Below are 12,227 nucleotides of genomic sequence, written 5' to 3'. Positions count from 1 at the left end.
TTTATTTAACAAATCCTTTACTTAATACCATGTACCAGTAACTGTTAGGCACTTGGGGTACAACAAGGTATAGTCTCTGCTTGAGAGTTTATATTCTAGTTTAGCGTAAGATGACACTTAGATTTCTGTATTGAAAGTTCAATACAGATTTCTTTGAGCACATGACATATGACCCCACAAAAGCCTTCATAGGACCAAATAATATTTTATCTGACTTATGTCTCTATTTTTTTTAATTGTTTATTTTTTTTTTTTGAGAGAGAAAGGGAGAGGCAAGCAGGGAAGGGGCAGAGAGAGAGGGGGACAGAGTGCCCACAAAGCAGGCTCCATGCTGAGAGTAGAGAGCCCAATGTGGTGCTTGAACTCACAACCCATGAGATCATGACATGAGCCAAAGTTGGACACTTAGCTGACTGAGCCACCCAGGCACCATCCCTATTTTTAAGCTTCTCTTCAGTGAGGACAAACTGGACTTCTGCCCCTTCAACCTCTGTGTCTACCCCTCAACAACGTCTAGCCACAGGTCTTCACTGCTTCACTTCTTTCACCCAAATCTCACACAAATTTCTCTTATTGACCAATCATAACATGGAACCATACAGGGAAAGGAATTCTGGGAAATTGATTCCAGTTTAGCTAAACTGACAAAGTTCAAAACCACTGCAGACCATTTGACCATTTCACCTTCATTGAAATTTTCTCTTCCTTTGACTTCATGACAACACTCCCTTCAGGTTTTCCTTTGGGTTGTTTCCCTTCCACTTTTGTTGCTAGCTATCTTCTTCCCAAGCTTTAAATGTAATCCTCAGCCTTAGCCTCCCACTAACAGTTTTTTTCCACTTTTATGGTTTCAACTACTATTTGTATGCTGATGACCTCCAATTGCATTTTCAACCCAAATCTCTCCTAGAAACTCTAAGAAAAATACTTAGTTGTCTATCCTCAGAAATTTCACTTGTCTGTTCTTAGGTACTTCATTTTTAATATGTTCCAAACTGAATTATTACCATTCCTTCAAAACTGTTCTTCCTCTTCTAATCCCAATGAGGACTGCCAAGCAATTTCCCTGGAGTCCTCAATGATCCCCTTACTACTTTACACAACTAGTTTCATGTTTTTTGAAAATCTTTCACTTAAAACACTACTTCTTGGGGTGCCTGAGTGGTTCAGTTGGTTAAATATCTAACTATTGGTTTCAGCTCAGGTCATGATCTCAAAGTTCCTGAGTTTGAGCTCTGTATCGGGCTCTACACTTTGAGATGTCTCTCATCCTCTGTCTCTGTCCTCCCTGGTGCTCGCTCGCTCGCTCTCTCTCTCTCTTTCTCTCTCTCTCTCACACACACACACAAAAGACAAATAAACATTTAAAAACATTTTTAAAAAGTGATTCAAAAGCTATACTGCCAAAACAAATTAATCCTGAAACCTTACTGGTTTAATATAAGAAAATCTTATTTCTCATTCGTGAAGATTCCAGGATTGGTTGGACTACTCTTTGAAGCAACTACTGTTGATTCTTATTATTTGCAGTAATTATATTCTATAAGTTGCCACAAATACTGAATTAGCAAGTACTAAACCATTGCTCCTAGGGGAAATATGGGGTTAGCTTCTGGTCACAACAAATGGATATAAAACCTTGTTTTATACATTGTGTTTTATGTAAGGTGTTTCTCTTTAAAGACTGCTTATTTAATATATGTTGCTGATTTATTAGCAGTGACCTTTCTGTTTGTCAACAGCACTACAGGTCATGCCCAAATAAAGTTTATCTAACACATATTCTCTCTAAGACACATCACAGCCTTCCTTTTCATGAAAAGGACACATATTTATCATATGAGAAGGCAGTGAAATATTTCCTTGTTTAATCTCAGCTAGGAACGTGGATATCAGGTGACTCAAGTTTTTCACCACTCTGCATATGCCTGTGAGTGATTATAAAAATACCACAAGTATAGGGGTGTCTGTGAGGCTCAGTCAGTTATGTGTCTTGCTCTTGATTTTGGCCCACATTATGATCCCATGATTGTGAGATCAAGCTCCACCCATGCTCAGTGGTGAAGCTACTTAAGATTCTCTCTCCCTTGGGGCACCTGAGTGGCTCACTCAGTTTTTCAGATCAAATCATGATCTCATGGTTTGGTTTGTGGGTTCAAGCCCAGCATCGGGCTCTGCACTGACAGCATGGAGCCTGCTTGAGATTCTCTCTCTCACTCTCTCTCTCTCTGTCCCTCCTCTCCTCTCTCTCTCTCTCAAAGTAAATATTTAAAAAAAGATTTTCTAAAAAAAATAAAAAATAAAAATAAAAAAAGATTTTCTCACCCTCCCTCTCTCTTTGCCCTTCTCCTTCTCCCCTGATCATGCACTTTGTCTCTTGAAAGGAAGCAAGCAGGCAAGAAAGAAAGAAAAAAAAGAAAATACCACAAATATTGACTTGGGGGTCACAAATTTTAATGATTTTAAATTTTAAGAGGCTAATTCACAAATACAGAACTCATAAATAATGAAAATGATTGTAAATATTGTGTAATAATTTGGAGCTTGAGGCTACTTGGCCTTGTGAAACTGCCATCTCAACTTGTGATTTGTTTTCTTTTTCTTTTTTAAATGTTTATTTATTTTGAGAGAGAGAGAGTGAACACACACATGAGTAGAGGGAGGGACAGAGAGAGAGAGGGAGAGAGAGAATCCCAAACAGTCTCCTCACTGTCAGCCCAGAGCATGATATGGGACTCAGTCTCACAAACCTTGATATCATGACCTGAGACAAAACTGAGTTGGACACCTAACCAATGGAGCCACCCAGGCGCCTTTTTTCTTTTTATACTAATTTATTTCACATTTCAAAGAATAATACAACTTATTTATTTATTTACTTACGTTTGCTTCTTGTATAAGATTTAAAAATTTTTTAAATTTTATTTAAATCAAAGTTAACCTTTAGTGTAATAATGAGTTCAGGAGAAGAATTTAGTGATTTATCACTTACATATAATAACCAGTGCTCATCCCAACAAGTGCCCTCCTTAATGCCCATCAACTCATTTAACCCATCCTTTCATCCAACACCCCTCCAGCAGCCCTCAGTTTATTCTCTGTATTTAAGAGTCTCTTACTGTTTTCCTCCCTCTGTGTTTTTATCTTATTTTTCCTTCCATCCCCCTATGTTCCTCTGTTTTTCTTCTTAAATTCCATATATGAGTGAAATCATATGATATTTCCCTTTCTTTGACTGGCTTATTTTGCTTAGCATAATATTATGCAAATGACAAAATTTCATTCTTTTTGGCTGCCAAGTAATATTCCATTATGTATATATAAAATATTCCATTCATATTCATATATATATACACACACACACCACATCTTCTTTATCCATTCATTAGTCAATGGACATTTGGACTCTTTCCATAATTTGGCTATTGTTGATAGTGCTGCTCTAAACATTGGGGATCATGTGCCCCTTCAAATTAGCATTTTTGTATTATTTGGATAAATACTGAGAGTGCAATTATTGAGTCTAGAGTAGTTCTATTTTCAATTTTTTGAGGAACTCCCATACTGTTTTCCAAAGTGGTTGCACCAGTTTGCATTCCCAACAGCAGTGCAAAAGGGTTCTCCTTTCTCCACATCCTCACCAACATCTGTTATTTCTGGAGTTGTTAATTTTAGCCATTCTGATAGGTGTGAGGTGGTATCTCATTGTGGTTTTGATTTGTAGGAATAATACAATTTAAAGCAAGAGTTAAAGTATAATACCTAGCTACAATTAAATAATTCACTAAATTAAGTAATTTGAATATTCTCAGTAATTGAACCTCCTGTTTCTTAGTCATACATCTGACACCCTCTTTTATTTATGCAAATGAACCTTACTTAATTTACATCCCAAATCTGAAAAATTAAACACTTTTAGTCTTTCAAATCTGATTCTGTTACTTACTATTTCTGCTCTCATTCATGATGGTTTGTTTTCTCACATGTTCTATATTTTCTGATTGTGAGTTAATTGTTGTAAATTTCTCTTGTTATTCTTTGAAGTCTAGGTGCTTTTTTCTGAGATTATTTCTATATTTATTTGGGGGAAAGGGGCAAAGATAAAGGGATAAAGAGAATCCTAGTCTGACAGCACAGAGCCTGACACAGGGCTTGAACTCACTAACCATGAGATCATGACCTGAGCTCAAGAGTTGAATGCTTAACTGGTTGAGCTACCCAGGCATCCCTGAAATCATGTTTTAAGTTAGATTCCTGCAGAATGAACTTACATTTGTTTCTTTCAGTTACCTAGGGACACTTAGGTATCATGGATTTGTGCCTTAAACCTGTAAGAGGACCTGCTTAGGTTTTTTTCGTCTTTACAAATTTTTATTTAAATTCTACTTAGTTAACAAATAGTGTAAAATTGTTTTCAGGAGTAGAATTTAGTGACTCATCACTTACATATAACACTCAGGGCTCAACACAACAAGTAGCCTCCTTAATACCCATCACCCATCTAGCCTATCCCCCCGCTCACCTCCCTCCATCAACCCTCAGTTTGTTCTCTATTGTAAGGAGTCTCTTATGGTTTGTTTCCCTCACTCTATTTTTCTCCCTTCCTATATGTACATCTGTTTTGTTTCTTAAATCCCACATATGAATGTAATCATGTAGTATTTCTCTTTCTCTGCCTGACTTATTTCACTTAGCATAATATACTCTAGCTTCATCCACATTATTGCAAATGGCAAAATTTATTTCATTCCTTTTATTTTATTTTATTTTATTTTATTTTATTTTTTGAGAGAAAGAGAGAGTACATGTGCATGCATGCAAGTGGGGGAAAGGGGAGGGGGAGAGAGAGAATCTTAAAAATTTTTTTAATGTTTATTTATTTTTGGGAGAGAGACACAGACAAAGTGTTGAGCGAGGGAAAAGCAGACACACACACACACACACACACACACACACACACACACACACACACACACACACAATGTGAAGCAGGCTCCAGGCTTTGAGCTGTCGGCCAGAGCCCAGTGAACTCACAAATTCTGAGATCACGACCTGTGCTGAAATCGAACACTTAACTGACTGAGCCACCCAGGCACTCCAAGAAAGAGAGAATCTTAAGCAGGTTCCACACTCAGCACGAAGCCCAGTGTCAGGCTTAATCCCACAACCATAAGATCATGACCTGAGCTGAAAGCAAGAGTCGGACGTTTATCCACTGAGCCACCCAGGCTCATCAAAATTTCATTCCTTTTGATGGCTGAATAATGTTCCATTGTATATGTATACTACATCTTCTTTATTCATCAGTCAATGGACATTTGGGCTCTTTCCATAGTTTGGCTATTGTTGATAGTGCTGCTATAAACATCGGGGTACAGGTACCCCTTCAAATCTGTATTTTTGTATCCTTTGGGTAAATTCCTACTAGTACAATTGCTGGATCATAGGTTAGTTCTATTTTTAACTTTTTGAGGAACCTCCATGTTGTTTTCCAACGTGGTTGCACCAGTTTGCATTCCCAACAACAGTATCAGCTTGTGGTTTCTAAATTACTTCAACAGGGAAGAGATTACTGGAGCATCATTCACTAGCTCTTAAATTCTTGCTCACTTACTATTCATTGGTTAGACCTAATCACCTGCTCCCACTTAGCTGAAAAAGATATGGAAAATGTGGGGATTTCTTGGATATCTAGTGAGCAGTACATATTTCAGTTACAAAAGGCAAATGAAAAAGGGAAAAAGGGAGAAAAATAATTGTAATTTATGAGGGAGGAATATGTTCTTGTCAGACAGAACACCCTGTGACAGGTTTGGGGTGAGGATGTTTCAGATTTCTCAACTACTTCGGCTCCTTATAGCTTATCTCCATTTCAATTGCTAGATTGCAGAGCATTCCAGTCATACCACCAATCTTCTCCATTTCATTTTTGCAAGATACATGATTAATTTCTTGTTCTGTACTCCCATAATTTGTTTGTTGTTTCTTTTTTTCTATTTGATCATTCATGAATTGAAACTCATCTTACTCTTGTTCCACCTTACCAAACTACAGTTCAGCCTTAAACACCATGGGTTTGAACTGTGCAGGTGCACCTACACACAGGGTCTTTTTTTTTAAGATAAAGACACTACTGTAAATGTATTTACTCTTTCTTACGATTTTGTTAATAATATTTTCTTTGCTCTAGCTTACTTTATTGGAAGAATACAGTATATAATACATATAATATACAAATTATATTATTTTATTATAATATTAATGACAATATTATATTACATGATAATGTTAATATTAATATATACATTGATATATTAACATTAATATTAATGTGTTATTAATATATTAAAATATATCGTGTATTAATAACACAATATAATATTATCAATTGTATTATTACCATATGCAGGATATAATATATAATTATATTATATTAATTATATATTAGTACATATTAATTATAATATATGATTATATAATTTTAATTATATTAATATATTAATTGCACTGTATAAAATATGTTTATATATTTAATATATTATTATAAATAAAATAAAAATATTTTATACATTATGTAATATATAATTATATGATAATATAATATATATTAATATAGTGTATTATATAATATATGTCATGCATATTAATGATATTACAATATGTAGTATGATTGATTACAATATATATTATTCATTAATATACAACATTAATATATTATTAATATATTAATATTTATACATCAATATCAATATATCTTATTAATATGATATCATTACTTATATTATAACATTAATATAACATTAATATATTATATTATTAATATATTATTACATTAATATCCTATTATTGTATAGTATACATTATAATATTAATTTACTACATTATAAAGTACACATAATATATTAATAATATTATATTTAATTATTAATTATAATATTTATATACAATAGTAATAATCGATGATATATATGTTATGGTATGTGTTATATAGCATTTATTCTTATAAAACATATATAATATATAAATATACAATATAAATATATATTAATTATATTGATTATAAATTGATTATATATTGAATATAATATTTATATGTTATATTAATAATCAACAATATACATACATATATAGTAATATATGTTATAATATAAAACATATAATATATATAATACATGTTAATTATAATATTGATTATATAGATTATAATATTCACATATAATATTAATAATCCATAATATATAAATACGTAAAATATGTTATTGTATATAATACAATATATCATTATATTAATATATAATATATAATAATTATATTAATATATTATAATATAATAATGTATTATAATGCAATGCAACAATATACTAACATATATAATATATAATATAAAATAATATTTATTTATAATATAATATAGTGTAATAATTATATTATATATTATATATTATATACTATATACTATATACAATATAATATAATGATTATATTAATATATTATAATAATATAATAATATATTATAATACAATGCAACAATATACTAATATAATATTATATAATAATTAATATAATATAATACTATATAACATTATATAATAATATACATAATATAATATGTACTATTGATTATATATAGATTATAATTTTATATAATAATAATAATAAGCACATATATAATAATATATTAAATATATAAACATATTAATTATAATGTTGATTATATATAAATATATATTAATCATATATATTGATTATAATATTTACATATAATGTTTATAATAAAAATGTATAGTAATAATGTGTATTATATATTCTATAATATTACATTATAGAATGTATATTGATTATATGTTGATTATAATATTTTATATAATATTAAAGATCAATAATATATATTATAATAACAACATACTTTATAATATATTAATAATATCATAATATATTAATTTTAATTATGTTTTGTAATAGTTTTCCTTATAATATTGATACTATTATATATTAATAATATTATATTATATATTAGCATAATATATAGTATAATATTGTAGTACAATATTAATATTATATATTATATTATGTTATAATATTAATATATATTAATCAATGACTTATGTTGTTGGTTGGTTTTTAATTAACAAAGGCTCTTAAAGTTAATTTTTGGGTAGTGAAGATTTGTGACTGTGCAGTGGAGAGTGGGGGTTGGTGCTGCTAATCACCTGCACTGTTCAAGGGTCAATTGTATGAGCAGTAACCCACTTATATCAGATGCCTTGTTGTATTAGATATAAACCCAAACAGTTAACCCTCATCTGGCACATAGTCTGAACCCTTGGTGGCAACAGGATTGCTTAACCAACTGCTTGCTCCATCATCATATGGACTGCCAAGAATTTCCCAGCATGGATTGAGGTAGTACTCATTGTTTCCTTCCCTGTTTGAGCCTACTAGTTTCATACTTGTTCAAAGGATCTTTCACTCAAGACACTACTTCTTGGTAAAAATTTCTGTGTTAATTAGGAATCTTTAGTTTCAAATAAAATAATTCATATTGAGCTAGTCTAATAACATAGTAATAATATTTAGTGAAAACTTATTTTGTAGCAGTGCCTGGCACTTATTCTTTGTTGGATGAATGCCACGTTGTGCTAAGTACTTTGAATACATTATCTAATTTAATCCTCACAATAACTCTATACTAGTATTTCTCCTTTTTATAGAAAAGAACATTGTGACACAGAGTGGTTTAGAAACTGCCCAAGATGCACAGCTAGTAAGCATTGGTGTCAGGATTTTAACCCAAGCCATCTCATTTTTTGAGTATACTATGAGCAAAAAAGGAGAATTTATTATAAGAGCATTGTTACAGAGCCAAGAGCAGAAATTCAAATGGATTGCAGGATGGACTGGAACCAGGAGATAGAAAACTATTAGGAATCCAGGCCATACTTTTCCTTTGATTCTCCTCTCTGCTTTTCAGAGTAGATGTGGTAACTTTGATAGGCAAAGGGAAAAAATTGACAAAGGATGCAATAGATAATTTCACTGATTCCAGCTTCTGATTTGCCTTGAAAAATCCTAGCGTTTCCTCAGCTTTGGTGGCCTGGCCACGTCATTTCATTTTGGGGGCCCTCAATTTCCTTATTTATAAAATGAGTAGGGTTTTTTTGTTTTGTTTGTTTGTTTACCGCAGGATTCTCAGGTCTCTTCCAGTTCTAAAATTCTAAGATCCTAAGTGAAACTTCTAGAGCAGAAGCTCATTAATAATAGATTTGAATGTGTGTGTTTGGGGGGATAGAATAGAGGAGGGTTCTAAGGAGAGAGGGACAGAATAATAGTTTGACTGGAGCCTCAGTGTTGAATTACTATTTAGAGTTGGTGTCAGGTAAAGACCTTTGGAGATATATAAATGGAGGACAAAAAAGACTTCTCACCTTGACCAGACCAGAGTATTTTGAATGGGATCTCTCTGATGTGTGAGCAGTTTTCTCCCTCCCTCTCTCTCTCTCTCTCTCTCTCTCTCTCTCTCTCTCTCTCTCTCTCTCTCTCTGTGTGTGTGTATGCATGAGCACGTGCACATGTGTGCATGCAAGTGTGTGTGCATGTGGGAAGTAGCCCCCTTGCACAGTGATTTAATCTGGCTTATCTCTTCTCTCATCTCAGAATTTTCTACAGAGCATTCACCTAGGCCACAGGAAGAGGACAATAGGGCAAACCCAAACATTTGAATGGCCGAATGAGCAAGTAGCACGTCCATAAAATGAGAGGTTTGGTCTCTGTAACCTGTGAAGTCCTGCCCCATTTTTAGCATTTTGTGGTTCAAGGTACTGAGTCAACTGGAGCTCCTCTTCCGGAATGCTCTGTCCTTGGACCAGACTTTTGTCTTCGTTCCTCTTCTCTGTTTATACGTGGCTGCCCAGTTCCTTTTATCTGGGCTCCCTTTCTTCCTTAATTCCTTCAAATCCTACTTGCTTTTAACTCTTTTGTACATTCTCTGCTTTCTTACATTTTTCTGCATCCCTACTCCCCACCACATCATATCCCTGGTTTCCAGGTCTCCACTCGGATGTGCACCCTGTTTCTTAACTGAAGCTGTCTCCCTGGGCTCCTCCAAGGGCTCCTCTGTGAACCCCTAAAACTGAGCCCTCTCACAGAAGCACACTTTTCTCCAAAGCCAAAGGATCAGGTATTCAGTGGCTCAGGTGACAAACCTCCTGTCAGGTTACAGATATTGTTCCCTGAAAGACCACACTACAGTGTCAGTGGCAACTCAGGCTGCCTGCAGTGCTCTGCCCTCACCTGGCTATCCCATACAAGGTGAGAATAACCAGAATTCGCCTCTTACCGGTGCTCACCTGGAAACATGGCTCTGAACCTCTGGCCCCTGCTGCTGCTGCTGTCCTGTGCAGGTGAGAGGAACAGTGAGCAGGGCTGGGGATGAAGGGGATGGTTGCTGAAAAGAGACTTAAGAATGCAGAGATTAACTGATTTCTATAAAAGATGAAGGAAAATGGTCAGAGACTGGAGCTAAGGGAGAAAATGAGGGTTCAGAAAGCAGGCCAAGACTTACTATAGACCAATTCAATAAAGGGACTCAGCTCTCCATTCTCTTAGCTAGGACGGGGCTCTGGGGCAGGGCTGAATTGGGTTCTAGGCTCTTCCCTTTTAGTAACCTCTGGTTTCTCTTCTTACAGTGATTCTGGTCCCTACTGGGATTCAGTCCCTGGACCCTGGTCTCTCCCTCCTGAAGTCATTGCTCTCCACAATGGGCCAGGCTTCCCAGGGGTCCCTCAGCCGCTCACAGTTCTCTGCATTCCTGGCCAACATTTCTTCTTCCTTTGGGCCTTGGAGAATGGGGGAGGGACCTGTGGGAGAGCCCCCACCTCTCCAGCCCCCTGCCCTCCGGCTCCATGACTTCCTAGTGACACTGAGAGGCAGCCCAGACTGGGAGCCAATGCTAGGGCTACTAGGGGATGTACTGGCACTGCTGGGACAGGAGCAGACACCCCGGGACTTCCTAGGACACCAGGCAGGTGTGCTGGGTGGACTCGCAGAGGTACTGCTAGGAGCCTTAGTTCCCGTGGGGCCCCCAACCCCAACCCGGCCCCCATGTACCCGTGATGGGCCCTCTGACTGCGTCCTGGTGGCTGACTGGTTGCCTTCACTGCTGCTGTTGTTAGAAGGTACACGCTGGCAGGCCCTGGTACAGGTGCAGCCCAGTGTGGAACCCACAAATGCCACAGGCCTCAATGGGAGGGAGCCAGCCCCCCACTTTTTACAGGGTCTGTTGGGTTTGCTCACCCCAGTAGGGGAGCTGGGCTCTGAAGAGGCTCTTTGGGGAGGTCTGCTGCGCACAGTGGGGGCCCCCCTCTATGCTGCCTTCCAGGAGGGGCTTCTCCGTGCCACTGACTCCCTACAGGATGAGGTCTTTTCCATTCTGGGGCAACCAGAGCCTGATGCCAATGGGCAGTGCCAGGGAGGTAAGTGCTGCTGGGTCCGGGGCTGGGCTGTAGCAGGACAAAGAAGAGGGGACATTGGGGTATTCCTCTTCCTTACTCTTTCCCTCCTAGGCAACCTTCAGCAGCTGCTTTTATGGTAAGTAATTCTCTTACCAAGAGAGGAGTTCTGAGAGAGTGGGCCTGGAAGGTCATCAGCCTCCAGAATGGAGGAGGAGACTGATGGGAGGGTGTTGTTTAGTGGTTTGGGAGTGTGACTATCTGGGTTGGTGTCCCAGCTCTATGTTTACCTAGCCAAGTGACCTTGGGGTGATTACATTCTCATTCTCGTGCCTCAGTTTCCCTTTTTATAATATATAGATAATATTAACCACCACAGAGTTGTTGAAAAGGGATTGAATGGGTTGATACTGTATGTGTAAGCCACTCAGAACTGTGTCTCACACATAGTGCTTAATAAATGTTGCCTAATAAAGATGGGGTATGGAGAAAAAGGATGAGACTGGATTCCTCCATCCTTTACTGTTTCAGTACAACAATGCCAGAGCACAGTTAGACTCAGTCAGTTGGTGGGCAAGGGTTATATTTAAGCTACATAATAGTACGAAGGAGAAAGAAGGGAGCCAGGTGGACAGAAGGGACTCCAGCTGGGCTGCTCCTAGATGATTTTGTGCCTTGGCAGGACAGATCTTTCTCCCATTCCCACCACCCCAGTATTTAAATCAGTAACACCTATACACTCCCAGGGACCTTTTGGAAAAGCCTATGCTTGCCAACCC

General features: G+C 36.2%; 1 protein-coding gene across 1 annotated transcript in view; it reads left to right on the top strand.

The window, feature by feature from the left end:
* The first annotated feature begins 10,355 nt into the window (after positions 1–10,355).
* STRC (stereocilin) overlaps positions 10,356–12,227 on the top strand; it is a 16,684-nt gene continuing 14,812 nt past the window's right edge. Inside the window, 3 exon segments of the mRNA XM_029952238.1 lie at positions 10,356–10,401; positions 10,687–11,472; positions 11,563–11,587. Coding sequence (XP_029808098.1) covers positions 10,356–10,401; positions 10,687–11,472; positions 11,563–11,587 — 857 coding nt within the window.

The sequence above is a fragment of the Suricata suricatta genome, chromosome 9, assembly GCF_006229205.1.
Source record: "Suricata suricatta isolate VVHF042 chromosome 9, meerkat_22Aug2017_6uvM2_HiC, whole genome shotgun sequence".
NCBI lineage: Eukaryota > Metazoa > Chordata > Mammalia > Carnivora > Herpestidae > Suricata > Suricata suricatta.
This window is presented reverse-complemented; position numbering and strand designations above follow the sequence as displayed.